General features: G+C 36.2%; 1 protein-coding gene across 1 annotated transcript; it reads left to right on the forward strand.

Annotated features, from left to right (window-relative positions):
• The first annotated feature begins 887 nt into the window (after positions 1-887).
• LOC149923648 (neprilysin-1-like) lies at positions 888-17923 on the forward strand. Its single transcript, XM_090160527.1, has 20 exons — positions 888-981; positions 1040-1155; positions 2178-2249; positions 2323-2484; positions 3347-3418; positions 3493-3710; positions 5586-5759; positions 5821-5853; positions 6954-7159; positions 8681-8867; positions 9455-9550; positions 11691-11875; positions 11940-12001; positions 12273-12327; positions 13850-13917; positions 13977-14089; positions 15807-15872; positions 16708-16809; positions 17411-17484; positions 17551-17923. Exons 1-20 carry the CDS (start codon positions 938-940, stop codon positions 17648-17650), a joined length of 2205 nt encoding a protein of 734 aa, XP_090016653.1. The 5' UTR covers positions 888-937; the 3' UTR covers positions 17651-17923.
• The last annotated feature ends 1420 nt before the right edge of the window (positions 17924-19343 follow it).

A 19343-nucleotide genomic window follows, 5' to 3' on the forward strand; every position in this document is an offset into this window, starting at 1 on the left:
CAACTTGTTTGTTTCATTCGTCCGAATCGATAGCATCACTTGTCCGAATTCTGTCGCTAAATTAGTATTTCTTATTGCTGTTTTTGTTTGGTCCGGATTTTTTTTAGAGCAAGAATTAAAAATAAAAAACTACATGGTAAATATCGTTGTTTGTTCAAGTTGTTTTTTCTTAATTGCTGCTATATCTATATATTGTATATTTTACTTCGTATTCGTATTAATATCGATAATGGCAACAATCTTAAAATTTGTTGGTCGTTGTTTATGTTTCGAAAATTGAATGTTGTGGATATTGTAGGTTAGGTTAGGTTAGGTTAGGTTCACGTTAATGTTACTATTTTCTTATATTAACAATATTTAAAAAAAAACTACCAATTCCTATTGTTCGAAAAACGGACAAACGATTATTCGAACAAATGAAATTCGCCAGTAAAGTTAACATAAATTGAACGACTAAATCACCAACAAAAGTTGTGATAAATTGTTCGGGCAAATGAAATACGTTTTCGGACATACGATCCTGTTTTCCGGCATTCGGACAAATGATCATTCGGAGATTTGTACCACCGTTCGGACGAATGAAATTCGAACAAATGTACCCAAATCGTATCTTTAACTCTTTAATTTAAACCGAATATAACCTCCAACGCCTTGTTTACCAAAGACCCAAGCATTTTAAAAATAACATAGGCAACAAACCACTAAAATAGTTTAACAAAGAAATCGGAAATCATACCTTCACTCTATTTCTTCCCGATTGAACAATTGCGAGGTGTGCCTCCCTTATCTGGCTTGTATTGTACGCTTACAAGATTAGGCCCCTGATTAAATAGCTTTATAGTCATTTCATACATTCAAGGTTTCAAAGTCTTTCCAGCTGAACGATCTATAAACACCCCCTTTTGGACATTTATGTATTGAAAATAATTTAGTAACAATGTCTATGGCTTTCGCTAATTCTAATGACGCTTTGCACGCTGGGTAAGCGATACAAAATGATCCAATATACCTTTAGTCTGATAATATATTAATTTTTAAGGCGGCGGAACAATGCGCCCGGTGTCGTCAACAAATCTCGGCTCATCATTGGTGTTTTGGGACTACTGTCTCTCAGTCTGTTCATTTCCGTTTTGGTATTGGCTCAAAGACCCAAAGGTAAGCGATGACCCGTTAAATAGACTGATACCACTTTGTCAAGAGATGTAAGCTATTATTTTTCCTAAAAGAATAGCATTTTTTTGACTTTTACAAATTTTACTGAAGGTAAATGACCCGGCTTAGGGGCCCAACGATTGAATTTAGGAGGCGAGTCTGTGGCCACTTCAATTCAATTTGTGGGTCCCCAAGTAAAATTAAAGTAGAATTTAGCCCACGTAGCCTACCTCTGGCGCCGCCACTGGTCAGGGAAAAACAGCCTTAAGAGTAAAGCCATTAGAGGTCGAGTTTTAAATATCCGATTTGTTACTAGATGGCGCCAGCAGTCTGAAACGAATAATTTTTAAATGACGCAAAAACCACGAAATATATTTTTTTTAATAAATAAGTATTTCTTTCCTTCCCAATAACTTTCAATTGGTGCCATCTATTATAAGAGTAAGTAACAATATAATATTTAGACACTAGGGAGCCGTGAGTTGACCTTTGATTGCGCAATAATATTTTCGTTGATTATGTTTGCAAATTGTTCTACTTATTGGTTTGATATTATGTTACATATGTTCTAAGTAAAAGGGTAGAAATTGAACCTATAAGAGCTTTTCACAGAATGTTTATAGAGTGCTTTCGTCTGATACGATTTTGAAAACTTGCAGTGGCGTAGCGAGGAAGGGGGGCGGACCGCCCCGGGCGCCACCATTAGGAGGGCGGCAAAATTGCCCCTTTTTACAAGGATGATTTTGGAGCATTCATCCCTTCTACTTCGCCTCTCTTCCTATCCTCCTTGGAATTATGATTCCGCCCCGGGCGACAATGGCCCACGCTACGCCACTGAAAACTTGTAACGACACAGCTAAAGTGTTAATAGTGGCCGCCATGACAGTTACCCTTTTTTACCAATAGGCCAATTACATTGGTGACGTCTTGAGTTTTGAATTGAAAGCACTCTATATCCCTGTTATCAATTTGGTTAATCGGTATGTTGTACCAGCTGCGAATAACTGTTCAAATTTCTATTATAGTCACGGAAAAGACAGTGATAGAACGCGTGACTGTAAGCCGAACGTGCCGTGATACATCGTGTCGTCAGTTAGGTAAAATGTCATCATTCCAAACTATATCAATGGATATGTTAATTATTTTTAACGTTTATTTTTAACGTTAAAGCCGCTGATTTTAATAATTATATGGACAAGACTGTCGACCCGTGCGAGGATTTTTACAATTACACTTGTGGTAACTGGAAGACCCACCATCCGGCCAACGACACCAATGTTCAAACGATACCATTAGGTCTTTTGCAAATACAAACGTACGAAAAACTCTCAAGTAAGACAAATACATTTTGAAGCTACATTTTTTATTTAAAAAAGTATTTATGTGATTTAAATCGGATTTTTTATTTACATCGGATTTTTTTATTTTAATTGTTTTTGCGGTTTTAAGGATTTTTAAACATATTATTTTCTTTTTCTGGGGAAGTTGATTAATTATTTGATTAATAATTTAAAATTCCAATTAATGTTCGTTAAATTTAATTACCATATGTAATTTATTTGACTCTGATTTAGCTATCGCTATAGAAAGTACTCTTTAATTTTTCATAAATACATTCAGGAAATTATATATGTATACACTTGGTTTGTCCACAGACCACCTACCCCAAGAAGGACTTGCATATATAAAAAAGGGCGGGCACGAGCCAGCTCGTACAATACATTTTTTATTGTCACGTCTTTGTACCTTTAAAACTGTCTCTAATTGCCGTGAGATGGCGCGCTCTTAAAAAAGTCGAATTACATTCGAGACATAGATAAAATGAAATTACTAAGAGAGATACATGGGGTATGTGGTCTGTGGTTTGTCTAAGGATTCATTGGCATAATTCTGAGAATGCGTCTGTGTTTAAACTATACGTCGAATGTAACAACTAACGACTTTTTTCAAATTCATTGGTTGGTTTTGGTCGCGAGCGAATTCCTTTGATGTAAACCACGCCCGTTTCGATGATAATCATCAGGGCCAAAATATTCTTACTTACAAATGTATTCATATAAAGATTCGTGATACATCTAAATATAATAGGCAATTTAAATCAATAATTTCTTTAAAAAATCATTTGATTTAAATCTGACAGTCTTGCTTCCTATCATACTTGAAATGTAAATGTAATGATACCATATTTGCACAGACCTTCTGCAAGATTTGCCTAAAAGCTCAAAACCACGTGACATTGCTTCGTTCATATACCGTTCATGCGTCAGTAAGTACTCCCCAAGTTCCCATTGGAAATTCAAAAGTTTGGTGGCGATGCCAAAACCACGCTCGTTGTTTCAGCCGACTCCGAGAACAATCGCCAAAATGACCTCTTCGACCTGATAAACCAGTTCAACGGTTGGCCCATTCTGTCCGACCCCGTAGCTTCGACGAACCAAGATAGCCTTGCTACCATATTTAGCTACAATTTGGAAGCGCTTATACGGTATAATCTGAAAATAATATTTCAGTTTCAAGTTCTTCCGGATATGTGGGAGCGAGAAAAGTTTATACTCTCCGTAAGCCTTCTTTAAAGCGAGTGGCGGCTCTATTCTAGTTCCTGGATGGTACGATAGATGTCGTTTTCGGAAGCTTGTCTAACCTAATGCATTAGGCACGTTCACACTTACCCCTGAAATCGCTTCGTTTAGAATCGCTTTGCAAAGGACAAGGCGCGGAAATAAAATTGTTGTATAATCAAAATAACCCGATTAAATTCGTAATTACGTCAAATAATATTACTGTACGTATAGTAAACGTGGTTAAGTAATTGTTTTAGGTTATATTTTCATAATTTCAAAATTCTGGGCACAATTGGAAATGACGTTAAAGGCCTAGGTTTTCTTCTGCCTGTCAGCCATTAAATTTACTTTCCTTCCAAACAAATACCCTGGTGGTAGGCCAACAGCGGAACACGTTGGCCTACCACCAGGGTATTTGCTTGGAAGGAAAGTAAAATTAAAGGGTGACAGGCAGAAGAAAACCTAGGCCTTTAAGCCTGGGCTATAACCGAACCGCGATTTCTCACGTGCGAACCAAGAAAATGTGAAAGGCACCGAGGGGCAATTCACTTCCATTTTGGGTGCGTCTTAATCATAGTAAAATGATTAAATCAGGGTAATCGTGATTAAATCAGGGTAATCGTGATTAAATCAGGGTAATCGTGATTAAATCAGGGTAATCGTGATTAAATCAGGGTAATCGTGATTAAATCAGGGTAAGCAAGAATAAAAAATCTAATCAAGATTAGAAAATCTAATCACGATTTAAACGAGATTTAATCTTTCTAATCATGATCTAATCTTTTTAATTATATTTAATCATTTTAATCACGATTTAATCAATATAATCGGTCGAATCGAGAATTTATCATTAAAATCAAAGCTAAAGTACGATTTAATCATACTAATCACGATATAATTTTTTAATCACGATATAATTTTTTAATCACGATATAATTTTTTAATCAGGATTTAATAATTTTAAACAGATTTAATCATTTTAATCAGGATTTAATCATTTAATCATGATTAAACGTGATTTCATCAACTTAATCGTGATTAAATTGAATTTAATCAAAATAATCACGATTAAATCGGATTTAATCTTTTGAGGGGTGCGTCGTTAATCAAGGAAGTGACCTGCCCCTCGGAAGGCACTTCAAGCTTTTGAACGGTTACTAACTAACTGCCGTATATTTGCAACGGGTCACGCGTCGTCTTTCGAATTTAATATGTTCACCGTTTTATGACCGAGTCTTAGAATCAAATTTTATTCAGTTAATTATAATAAGCATCCTTTCGATTATGTCAATCAAGAGAGATTGTAGCAGATTTAAATAGTGTTGTTAATTTTCCGGAAAAATAAAATGCGGAAAAATTTCCAGAAAATTGGAAAAGCCAAAAATTTAAACATAAATTACTTTTTAAGGGTTTTTAATGTTTTTAACTTTTTATCGATATAAAATGTCTAATATCAGTAAACATACTACAAAACATTAATAATGTTACATTATTAATCAGTTTAAACTAGTCTAGAGGTTTAATTTTACTTTCAGATTCGAAAAAGTTAGTAGAAAATGCCGCTTTTTATAAATTTGCAAACAATATATTGGAATGAAAACTTTTTTTCCGGAAAAATAAGGAAACTTTTCCGGAATAAAGGCCTCGGTCATTTTCCGGGAAAATTTCCAACTTAAAACACTAGATTTTAACTATTCTTTAAAGAGTTTTAGGAGATAAAATATATCGCGCTGCAGCAACGATACTTATGGGGATATTTTTGGTGTAATACGGAAAAACATCCTAGTGGTTTTCTTTGGAGCCGTCACTCGCTTTAAATTACTTGATCAATCATTTCTATAAGTTTCTCATCTGCTCCGACATTTTGTATAGATTATGAAAAGCGATTTTCTGTCGAAATTCTATCCGGATCCTATTCCAACATATAACTACGCCACCACAGATGATATACGAAAAATAGTTTGTTTTTTGAATCCCAATTGCGATAAATTGTCGCAATGGCAACAAGATATTAACGAAATAAACGATTTGGCTAAACAGCTAAAGGTTCGTATTTAGTTATTTTCTAAATTGTTGTATAAAACACTAAATTTATTTTTCATTTTAGAACGTGAGCGAATCTTACCTGTATTCGTTTCAGGTAGGTCCAATTGGTTAACCAATCTCCTGCTAAGCGTGGCTCGAGGGGGTAATCACTTAGGTAATCCATGGATTAAATTTAAGGTTATTTAATCCATGGTTAATCAGAGGTACAAGTTCTTCCCCCATGTTTAAGTTTCCAGCTTTTCTCGGTAGATGGCGTGATTTTCTAATATTTTAAATTATGAGTTTTGTTCGCGTTAGTCTAGTTTAGCATTATGTTATCCATATGACCAATATTATCCATATTTTTTTATCTAGAGAATAATTATTATTTACTTTAAAGTAGAATAGATATTCAAATAGTAAGGAAAGACAGTTAAATATTCATATCTTTTACCAAAACTATTTTAAGTAATCAAATCAAATAAATACTAAATAAAACCATGAATCTATCTAAATAGTTTCGTGATAAAACAATTTTGTTATAAACAACGTAGGCAACGAAAGAAAATTTTTGAGGAATCGATGGAGATCACAGGACATCTTTCGAAAATCTATAAGCAGGTGTACTTACCAGTGATTATTCCCTTGGTCTGGTTCCAGGGCCTATTTTAGGGTAGTTCTAAAATAATTTACTACTACTACTACTACTGTTTTGGTTAATTTTAGTTAATATTGGCAAAAGTGACATAATTACCAAAAGTGTGACAATCCCTGTACTTTCGTATGCTAAAGGTTTAATGAATGCTCGACTCGAGATCGACCATATCAAAGATTATTTATGGACGCCTTTCTGGATCTTTTTTAAGTCTATGGTATGATATCGTAGGTAGATGGCGATAGCATCTCCACAGAACGACGAAAAATAAAAAAATGCACTAACTTTGACCAGTGCTACTTAGTTCCTCCGTTCCTCATTACGAGGCGTTATTTGTTGGTTTTAACTTCCTTCCCTCCCCAAGGCATACTTTCCCGTCTCCCCTCCCAACTTGTATTTCGCTCGTAACTTTCATTACGAAATAGGTCCGATTGATACACTTTTGGTGATTATGTCACTTTTGATATTGGGTAGTTCTAAAAATCCGTAAAATAGGGACGAACAGGAATGTTAAAAAAAAACTTTTCAATTCTAACCTAGCTAATAAATAACTTGAACAGAAAAACTACGCCAGCAATTCCGAGAATTATAACGTGACCTTGGCCCAGTTGAACCAAGACGCCCCATTGACTGGTTTTGGTACAGATTGGATCCAAGTAGTGCGGAAGATCCTTGACAACACCACGATAGATCAAAATAATAAAGTTTTCACCGTTACCGAACTCATAAACGGCATTTTGAGAGTACTTGAGAAGAAAGATAGCAGGTTTGGAATAAACTACAAATACCGATGTACTGACAAGGAGAGTACCCGAGGTGTTTATTGCCGATTTTGTTCAAAGTCGGCCGTAATGTAGACCAATATGAGGTATGAAATTTCCCAAAAGGAGACGTTGCACTACCCATACGTTTTGCCATGGCAACCGAAAATGGTTTTGACCACTTAAAACCAAAAAATCTCCATTTAAAAAAGTGTGGTATTTTCTCGGTTCCACAGGGTACTTCCTATGAATTTTTTTTAATTTGGAAATCACGAAATGGGTAATTTGGACCACATTTAGGTAAATTCCATCAAGTTTGGGTAAATTGGAACATTTTTGGGGTAAATTTGTAACACTGTTTTGAAAAATCTTATGTTTGTTTTAAGTGGTCAAAACATTTCCGGTTGCCATGGCAAATCGAATGGGTAGTGCAACGTCTCCTTTTGGGAAATTTCATATCTCATATAGGTCTACATTACGCCCGAATTTGAACCAGATCGGCAATAAACACCTCAGGTACTCTCCTTGTTAGTTTCGCCAAGATTATTCAACTATAAGGTTGGATGTCGGGTGCTTTTGGCCGCCACCGAAAATTCCACCCCCCCTCCCTTCCATCGCTTTTATCGTTCTTGAACGCGAGCGCCATCTATGCGTGGTGATTCAAATTATTAGATAATTAAATTAACAAAATATAGTTATGCAATTTATTTAAAATAAATATTTTTATAGAATATTTTATTTTGTGTCATAAAAGTAAATTAATTTGGTAAATTATTTTCGGGATTAATAGACCCCACCAGGAGCCCCTAGAGGTGGAGGGCTATAAAGTTGACCAAGATCAAATTATTCCGCCATAAAAACTGGTTATCTTTCATTTTCCTAAGAATTTTTTATTATTTTATGGGTCAAAAAATTATTTTCTGCCACTTCAAACTTATTTGCAGTTGGTCGATATCCAACCTGATAGTTGAATAATCTTAGTTTCGCGCCAAAATGTGGGCGCAGCCATTACCGCCCACTTAGTAGTGATTGTCGGTGGTAATATTACCAAATTCCTCCCATAATAAATAATCAGCTAGGCTAATACCCAAAGCACCACCTTAGTCCCAATACGTCATCGAGCGACTTATATTGCCTTTAATTCAGGTGGCCGGGTTAAATTGCGTAGGAGGGTGGTGGAAGTTTTCACTACTGGTATCAGAAATCATCGTACTATTAAAATTACTATTAAAAGCGAAAACCACGTAAGTCGAGTTACGTTAACCTCGACAAGTTTTTAAGGAAACGGAAAGCGAACCCGGCTCCTTTATTTCTTTGCTCGGATATGAGACGAAAATCCCCTTTAACCATAGACGAGAGAACTTTCAAACTCAACGCGTAAGGAGCTGTTCAGAGTTTTCACCCTGTGCCAAAATATACTGTCCACCTACTAACAACCATAATAGTCGTAGTTTGTGCCCACAGTTTGGCTCGAAACAAAGTTTATACTTACGAAAAGATTGCTAATTTTTTCGTTGTTAATTAAGAGTGGTCAAAAACTGGTTCGTTCTGCAAGTGCTCACACAATTAGGTCCTAGGTTTAGCCGGTTGTTTCATAAAACCGCCGCCAATGATAAGATCCGATGCGTCCAAGAAGTCAATACACTAATGCCATACGCCGCCGCAGAAATTTACAACATTCACTGGTCTCGAATTCCTGGCAGAAAAGAAATGGTTGGGTAAAAACCTTAAAGAAGAACTGTCACCACCCTAAAATTGGTTAAAAACCATTTAAATGAATAGAGGACGTCCGAAAATGGTTATAGAAAAAATTTAATGTTAATATTGCCAGTATTTGATTTATTATAAGCAACCAAATTTCGTGTTTTATCCTTCCCGACTCGAGAATCTCAGAACCACTTGGCCATCTCGTGAACGAAATATTTTTTTCCCGGTTTTATCGTTTTTCGGTCGGAGCTGCTACGACATTCTCCTTGACTTTTTAACATATTGGTAGATTGTAGTTAATCGTGTTTTTAATACGCCTTACACGCCGCCCTTTTTAAAAATTTTGCCGCTTCATTCTTTGGCGCTGCACGTAGGTTCAACCGCGATTTCTGAAATTTTTGAAGCCGTTTGATGTAGGTTGCGGAAAAAGTAGCGTAACTTTTTAAATACTTTTCCAATATCTATAAATTTTCAGGGACTTAATTATTAATATATTTTCTATCTTTCTGTAAAAAAACCTCGTAAAGTTTGGTTTTGGTGACAGTTCTCATTTAATTACATTCCGAACGCACTAACTCTTAAATTCTTCCTAGGTTGATAAACTTTTCAGGGAAGTTAGAAAGGTTATCTTCGGGTTAGTCGTCAGCGACTGGTTAGACAAAGACGCCAGCCAAAAACTTATTCGAAAAGTTAGTAAACATTCAACGAGGAAGATTTTTAATCCGACTACGCTGTAGATGGCGCTACGAAACACTAGGGTGCTTTCCTCGTTTCTAATTAATAATGGCACGTGCTCTGCGGCACGTGTTAATTGGAACGTGCCACCTAGTGTGCGTCGTGCGCCGTAATTATATCATGGACCAAAATTCTAAGGACTTACAGTTCAGGTTTTAAAATTCACGCTTTAATACCGGGAATAGGAAAATAATGGGGAATTTTAGTTCAATGTGGACAAACTAGGAGTCGCTGAAGTCGATTTCCGACGTTGTTTCGTAGAGAAGGTGGCGCGTTCACATTCAATTTTGACAAAATGGCACTGTTGTTTTCGGTTAAAAGATTAGGCTTAGTAAGTTTTAGACCTTTTATTTTTGAAATTGGTTCTTTAATGGTTTAAGTAATGGTAATTAACCATTGTGTTAAGTAAAAATAGCCAGTAAGCCGTGTATGACTGAGGTTTTTTAATCAAATTCACTGGAAACCATTTCATTTCTAAACTTTATCACACGTACTAAGCCCCGTCTAAGCCTCTCGTAGTGATAGTTGAACAGAATTCTTGAGGCGCTTCAAAGCGGCTGGTGTACCTCAGTAAGCCTTCCGATTTAGGCCACGCTTACCGTGTCCAAATATCGGGAACAGTGGGTCCTCTTAGATTCGTGGTCCATGATTATATAGGAGCGGAGAAAGCACTTTGTTGTTGCATGGCGCTATCTACCAGCGTAGTCGAAGAAGAAATCTTCTTCATTACTTATTGATTAGCGAGGACTTGATTCTTATCATAAGTCCCCAGAAGTCAAGATCTAAGATTTTTTTTCGACCAGCACCAAACCTTTATTAAGCGGTATGTACTATAAATAGGCACCTCCTGGTGGCTTCGTCCTCAAACTAAGATTTTTATAAAATTTCAATCGAGTTTCATGCCAACGTTCTAAAATTATAATGTCTAACTTCCAATACGCTTCCACTAGAAAAATGTGCAGAAAATCCTTTCCGTTGGAGTGCTTACATTTTAGGCAAAGGCTAAATGGTGAAGATGAAAAAGCTTACTTTGCTAATTAAATAATGATAAATTATTGAATCACATCGTAGTATTTAAAATTAAAATAAATCGTTTCGATTTTGAAGTTACTTCTTTGTCAAGGCCCGTCCACACTATGAGGAAATCGCATCTACGTTCGCGCGCGTGCTTCACATCAAGCACGCAATAGACGCCAGTCGTCGCGATCTCGCGAGAAATCTTTGGCTAGTGAAACATTTTTGCATGGTACGCGTCCAATCATCCAATTACATCGCTCCACAATGAGGTCACTATTTTGGGTGTCAACCACGGATCCAAAATAGAGCCGCTTTGCAGTACGCTCAGAAGTTGGTGTTCCAAAGTTCGGGGAACCCTTTCACTTCATTAAAGCAGAGTTCACACTATATAATTAATTGGGCCACTTAATTGAAACCAACTAATTGGAAGCAAGAAAACTGTACAGTGTGAACAGAAAAAGTTGGAACAATGGTTACAATTTTTTCTGTTCACACTATTCAAGTTTCTTGCTTACAATTAGTTGGTTTCAATTAAGTGGCCAAATTAATTGTATAGTGTGAACTTCGCTTAATTACATTTTCCTCATTAATTGCCGTTTTTGTCCATCTTTATATTACCGAGAGAAAATACGGGACACAATAGTAAAACAGCCAAAAATCAGACGTCTATACATTCCAGAGAGGATTAGTGACGTCAAAAAGTACCACGTGAGACACGTGAGCATAGGCTAGACGCTTATTGGATGAAATATTTCGAGCTAAAATCGAACGAATTTAAGTGTGGACGAGTTGCGAAACTAACATGCTATTCTCGTGTTTCAAGCGAAGAAGCGACCCGAGCAGCAAAAGGATAGTGTGGACGGGCCTTAGGCTTTAAACGCGTTTTGTGCGGGATTTCACGTCGATACTAAACTGAGAGTATAAGCTAAAAGAATACATTTAAGAAAACTTTTTAAAACCTAGATGTTCGAATTAATTTATTCTTCCGTTGACAATGCCCTCTACACCGGCCCTACGCGAGGCCCTAACTTATGAGAACCTTATGATAAACGTATGTTATTATTCATCACGTATTAGTTGGAATCCATAACACCATTTGTGGCGTTTCCCGATTGGATTTTGAACGAAACAGAGTTGACCAAGTACTACCAAATACAATTCAGCGACGCATCCACTTACGTCAATGTCATTAAGGCCTTAATGGAATTAGACTGGCCTCGGGAAGCGAGACAATTGAAGGGCAAATTTGACCGTAATAAATAGTAAGGTGTTTCTAATAAATACCACAGTTTCGACTATTTAATAACATTTCTTTGATATAATTAGTTGGTTCAAGACCGATTTACTGCAAGCAAACGCGTGGTATACCGCTTTGGTCAACAGTATAAGTTAGTTTGATTTGGTTTTCCTGTGTTAGTATAAACAGGAATCTATACACGCGTACTCTTGGAACGTTTAAGGATCTATTGGCAGTGTGGCTTGGCACGGTGTTGCGAGAAAAGGGCGTGGCTTAAACTAGGTCGGAAGAAAATAGGCTTACCATAAAATTAATTTAAGAAACTCCAATTAGTTGATCGGGGCCTTCCTTAGATATTTCAAGTGTATTCGTATATAGATTCCGGGTACAAATTATTAATAATAATAATAAATTATCTATAGCCATTCCGATGGGAATATTAGACTACCCCTTTCTACCGGATGTGACATCACCGAGGTACGCTTTTGAAGTTCTTTTCCTAAATGTTTCCTGAAGTTTGTGTAATTTAACTCTTAGCATAAGTATCATTATACAAATACGTATGGCAATTAGCAAACATTATCACCGAACTGATTTTCACAGTTATTACGCAATCAAGGTTTAGTTCAGTATAGAGCCCCCTAGTGTCTAAATATACCCAAGGTTAAATTAATAAGTAAATATCCATAAAGATTGTATTTTGGATGTTAATTAAAAAACGATACAGAGCTAATAACTCAAAATGTGTTTTAGCTAGGAATTTGAAATTTTCAGGACATAGAAAGTGCAGGGGGTCACTTGACAACGGAAATTTCCATGACTTTGAACCATGTCTTCGAGGTTATTCTAAATTTATCTCAAAACCCATTAGAGATAAAAGTTGTATTCAATTAGAAACGTGTATCTCGTCATATTTTAAGACTAAATAGCTTAAGGCCCACCTAATTTGACCAATAACAAGTCGAGGGAGTTTAGACAAAATCCGGTAGATGGTGTTGAAAATAATATAGTAAAGACTTGGGCCGCGTCCAAATTCTGAGAAGGAATACTTCTCTTGAAAAGAGTTCTTCGTGAGAATTTTTCTCCCCGTGAGAACTCGCTAAAATGCGTCAAATGTAAAAAGACTCTTCTAAAGATGGCGGCTTACGAAGTTACGATAATCCCACGAACGTAGTAAACTAAGCCTTTGACAATAAATATTATTTTTACAGGATTTAACGACAATATATGAAGGAAGGAAATATTTTATTTATAATTGAAAAGGAAATGTTTCATCGGAAATTAACTAACCATTCTATATTCTCTAAAATTAATTTTCGTCCACAAAAATATCATAATGTTTATTTTCTTCAGCATCAAGTTAACTTATTAGAATATTAGCTGCCATTTTTATTTGTAATTTGACCGAGTGAGAATGCTCGGAGGCATTCTCACTCTTCTCAAGATAACTCGTGAGAAGAGATGACTTCACTTCCTGTGAGAAGGACCGTCAAAATTTTGAGAAGTGGGAATTCTCACTATCAACGGAAGAATTCTTAGAATTTTGACGTGCCCCAGGTTGAAGGGCTAATAACTCCAAAAGTACTCATGCTAGAGTATCAAAATTTGCTAGACATACTCAACTGGTAGGGAATGTTTAGAATTTTCAAACTTATTGTTCAAGGACATTGAAAGTTTATTATGGATTTAGAGAAATGGTTCCAATTGAAAAGTGTGTGAATAGAAATTTTAGGTCTAACTGTCTTGAATCCTATGCAAAACACCATGATGAAAACCTTTCAAATTGGAACCATTTCTCTAAATCCATTGGTTATCGATTTAAACTTTGAATGACCTTGAATACAGGGTTCAAGGTCATGGAAATTTAAGTTGCCAAGTGACCCGCTGCACGTTCTATGTGTCCTGACAATGATAAATTCCTAGCTAAAACACATTTTTATATACTTTTAGATATACTTCTGATGTCACTTAACGACATAAAATGGTGGTTTCTTTACAGATCGATCATTTACGGTATGCTCGGACATATCGTAGCGCACGAAATATTCCACGGATTCGACCCGATAGGTAGAGAAATATGGAGTTTGACTTGATCCAATTTTCAAATATTTAAAAATATCGTTCAGGAATATTATTCGACAGTGAAGGTCAACTAGTACCTACTCCGTTCGGTGAGAAAGTCAGCCAAGTGTACACTGAGAAAATGCAGTGTATAATCAACCAGTACAAGAGCTTCGGGGTACGTACGCGATATTGAAAGTCAGTCTACTGTAGGTAATATGGTTCACAATTTGCAAACATAGATATACGAAATAGCATAGATACCTTCCGCTGTATATGGGCCCATGGGAAGAACTCGGAAGATACAGCTAGAAGAAGTCCCATATTTTCTAGATGTGCTACGTAATAGTGCCATCTATTGGGGTTCAAAATTCGTATTATATATTTTCAGAAGGCGCTACATTTGGAAAAAAGAACGCGGAAGATTAGGCCTAATAATGTTGATAGCCCTAGAGTAACGTGGAGCTGAAGTCACGTGTATTTTTTTTTTTTTTTGCTTTTGGCGGAAAGATGGCACTATAACGTAGCGCATCCAGAAAATTCGAGTTGTCTGCTAGTGGTCACTTCCGTGTCAGTCCCTCGTAGTCTTAGAAATGTGGATCTATACTATTTCACATATCTATTAGCGTTTTCCATTTGACTGCATTCGAGAGCTCTAGATCGCTCAGATCAAAATTTTATGTTCCATTTGCATGCTCGGATCTACTCCGATCAAGTTTCGCGTGTTCCATTTCCCGCTCTCGGGTGCTCCGAGATCGACAAAAACCGATCTGCCGATTTCGACAGATCAACGGATCGAGATCGAAATCGGAGAACATTTTTGCGTGTTCCTTTTAGATGTTTTGGCAAAATGGCAGACCAAGACGCGAAAATTAAAATTACTAACAGACGAAAAACAACAAAGCGCTGGAATACCTTAGTGGGATGTTCCATTTGCGGTTCTACTCTAGTCGATTGGGGCGAGATCTATGACGTCAGAGACAGATTCGGAGCGAATCTCGAGTAATCAAATGGAAAACGCTATATGATTGCAAATGAATCATTTACCATTACCAGAGAAGTATCCCGTGTTGCCATAAAAATTTCAGTTTCAAATTCCATGACTTTCCCCGGTTTTCCTTAAGCACTTTTATAAATTTTCCCTGACTTTTTTTAAGGCCAAAATTTTTGATTTTGGAACTTTATATCAGAATTTAACCTTTTATTTTAGTATAGGTGACGTTTCGTGATATAGTCAAGTTCCCTGACATTTCCCTGTTTTCTTTGACCACTTTTATAAATTTTCCCTTATTTTGGAACTTTACATTTTACTTTTATCAGAATTTAATCTTTATTTATTTAATATTTTTTTTTACTTTAGTGTAGGCATGGACTAATTAACAATTAATTAGTCCATGGTGTAGGTGACGCTTCATATTATAGTTTAAATTCCCTGACTTTTCTCAAATTCGAAAAATTCTGTGATATTTCCCTGACTTTAAAATTTCCGGACTTTTCCCTGTTTTCCCGGACCGGTGGCAACCCTGAATATCGATCAAGGCCATTAAAGTGAAACATGTACCTTTTACTACCTTCGCAGGTTCGACGTGGATTCCATTGGTCGTTAATTTCCCGCCAAATCGCGAATGTGCTCAAAATGCACCGCGAGTATAACTTCGCTTATGATGTGTACAATGTAAAAATTACACCGCGTAGTTATATTTACCTAAGCTCGAAGCCTATTGGAAAACCAAAATATAACTGTCTTCGTCCGGCACTATATTTTCTTCTCAAACGTGTTTTGAAAAGTCAAACGGAGCCTGCGCGAAGGTAGATGTTTCAAGCGAAAAACATTAGAAAGATATACAAATAACTATCTCGTTAGATATATATTATTAACTTCTGCCATTACTTAGTTAAATGGAGACCATACAATCACGGAAGACTTTCCTGACAATGCGGCGATGGGATCTGTCTTTCAGGTATACAGGATCAGTGTGGCGCTTTGTTAAACCATGGAGAAATAAATCCTATATTAGGAGCAAATGAGTGGGCGATTGAATATCGTCAGTTGCTGGGGTCATTTCAACCTGGCACCATCTGTATTCGGTAAAGATAACTTAGAATATCATTTTCCTCAGGCGCCATCTATCTGTATTCGGAAAAGATAACTTAGAAAAACATTTTCCTCAGGCGCCATCTATCTGTATTCGGAAAAGATAACTTAGAAAAACATTTTCCCCTGGCGCCATCTGTATTCGGAAAAGATAACTTAGAGAAACATTTTCCCCTAGCGCCATCTGTATTCGGAAAAGATAACTTAGAGAAACATTTTCCCCTAGCGCCATCTGTATTCGGAAAATAACTTAGAAAAACATTTTCCCCTGGCGCCATCTGTATTCGGAAAAGATAACCTAGAAAAACATTTTCCCCTGGCGCTATCTGTATTCGGAAAAGATATCTTAGAAAATCATTTTCTCTGGTGTCATCTGTATTCGGAAAAGAAAATTTATTAAATTATTTTCTCCTGGTGCCATCTATATTCGGAAAAGATAACCTAGAAAAACATTTTCTCTGGTGCCATCTGTATTTGGGAAGGATAACTTGGAAAATTATTTTCCCCGGGCATCATCTGTTCTCAAAAGAGAGCAACGCACCTATTTGTTATATTTTGAATACAGATGGCGCCGGAGGGAAATATCTCCAAGCTGAAGGGCGGGGCTAAATCCGTTGATGAAACTGAACACTCCTGCAGGCTTTATATCTCCAAGATTAAACAATAGAATTCGCTCTTTTCATTAAATGGTTAATTTGTAGGCATACCAAGACCGGACAGGAACGGGTGACCTTTTCTTCGATGATTTGTTGCCGGACTTGAACCAAACACTTTCCAAGCAATTTTTCATTTCGTACGGCTCCGTAAGTCCGTCAGTATTCTAAGTTACTTTCAGCCATAAGTAACATAACATCAATAAGTATGAAAGTTATCGAAAATTATCACCTAACTGATTTTCTTAGTTAAATAAAAATCATGGTTTAGTTTAGCACAGAGCACCCTTGTGTTTAAATATGACAAAGTCAAAACATATTATTACCAAGGATGATAATTTACTACTCGGGTGCACAATTAGAAAGAATGATTATATAAATATACTACTGGGGTACAAATTCAAATCAAAGCTAAACGAGAGAGTCGAAAAGAGGTTTGCTAAGAAAATTACCATTAGAAGTGAGAAAATTACCATTAGAAGTGAGAAAATTAACATTAGAAGTAAGAAAATTACCATTAGAAGTAATAAAATTACCATTAGAAGTGAGAAAATTACCATTAGAAGTGAGAAGATTACCATTAGAAGTGAGAAAATTAACATTAGAAGTAAGAAAATTACCATTAGAAGTAATAAAATTACCATTAGAAGTAAGAAAATTACCATTAGAACCATAAGAAATGTCATACCTTATAGAGTTACTTTACTTTTGGTTCAACATAATACGGTTTTAATAAAACATCGCGTTTTAGACCTGGTGCACGGACGTAGCTAAAGCATTTTTGCCGGCGATATTGCAAGACGTTCATTCTTTAGGCCGTTATAGGTAATCTATATTTCTTTAAATTTCAGTGAAATGACACATTTCAATCGTAAATATTATATTTGACAGAGTCAATGTTCCGTTGATGAACTCCGTGGCGTTTTCCGAAGTGTTTCAGTGCGCCAAAGGAACATACATGAACCCGGAAAACAAATGTCACGTATTTTAACTAAGATCATAATTTTTGATAATTGTTGATGTAATATTTTGGAAGCTGTCGCGTAAGAATTAATATTTGTTTTATTTATTTTATTAAATAAATGACCACAGTATCATTTGCAAAAATTCGGGCCGAATATAAAGTGGCCCCTCCTCGTTATAGCAGATCCGACCAATCATATTCTGAAGACTAGAGCGAGAAATTACCGTAATTCAAACGATACTGTGTCCCTTTAAATGTTACCCTATATTAAATTAATTAAATAAATATATATTACTATAATTTATATATATATATATATATATGGCTAATATGATTTAATTAATCGCGCTGTAATCGGTGTACACTCTGGATAATGTTTGCAGTAATCGCGCTGTAATCGGTGTACATTATGGCTAAGATGATTGCTGTAATCGGTGTATAGTCTGGCTAATGTGGTTGCAGTAATCGGTGTACACTGTGGCTAATGTGATTGTAGTAATCGCTCCTTAATTGGTTTACACTCTGGCTAATATGATAGTAGTAATCGGTGTACGTTTTGGCTAATATGATTTCAGTAATCGGCGTACACTCTAGCTAATATGATAGTAGTAATCGGTGTACATTTTGGCTAATATGATTTCAGTAATCGGTGTACACTCTGGCTAATATGATTGAAGTATTCGCGCTGTAGCCGCTGTAATCGTTCCGTAATCACTTTGTAATCGCTGTAGTCGTACAGAAAAAATGTGATATGGTTACCCCTTCGATTCATTTTTAATTTATCCCTTCCATTCGTGTAACTCGTTTAAGAAAAATGCCTTTAGTATGTTAAAACGTTTGATCATATCATTTACTTCTGCTCGTAATTATAACTTACAATATACAGGATGTTTCCGATAAGTATGTCGTATACACTCCTGACAAATTACCGGTGCCCGTGCAGCCCGGGGGCCCAGGCTTGAGCAATCGAGGTATACTTTTCCCGGGTTCCTTCCCGAAAAAGTATCGCTATCTGCAGTAGTAACGGCTCTCTGAGAGCCCATTATTATTATTTTGCTGGGGCCCGGGCTTGCTCATGGCGGCCCTGGTCGTAAATTCTGGGGCGTGTCTATGGGCACTAATGTGTAGAATATGTCTAATAACTTTAAGTGGTTTTCCATCGAGTTCTTCGGTTTCCTCTTTCCATAAAAACTTGTAGAGGTTAACGGTAATAGTGAGTGTAGGGAGCTGTTGGCTCACGTGGCATGATTCATGAAGGGCTTGCCTAGAGGTCGGGGATGGTTAACTTTTATTCAATAGATAAAGCTCTCAAAATTATTCGTAAAACGTTTTGATCAAGTAATTTATATTTCTGTATTATCCGATTAATTTTATTATAAATTTGTAAAATTAATCGGAAAAACGACGTTTTTTTCGATAAAAAGCTCAAATTTTCCGAATAATACATGTGTTTTAATCATTTTCCGAAATATTAACCGGTAAACTTCTTTTTTTAAATTTTTTTGCCGAAAACAATCAATTTAAACATGGTTAATGATTAACTGTCCCCGACCTCTAGGCTTGCCACCACTCTCCTACGCATTGTAACCCAGCCCCCTGAATTAATGGCAATAAATATCGCTAAAGGACTTGGGCCTAGGGTAGTGCTGATAATAATTATTATTATTATTATTAATTATTATTATTAACATGGGTCCTTAAATGATTCGTTTCAGAGGTT

Source organism: Leiobunum rupestre, chromosome 10, assembly GCF_980474605.1.
Source record: "Leiobunum rupestre chromosome 10, qqLeiRupe1.1.hap1, whole genome shotgun sequence".
NCBI lineage: Eukaryota > Metazoa > Arthropoda > Arachnida > Opiliones > Sclerosomatidae > Leiobunum > Leiobunum rupestre.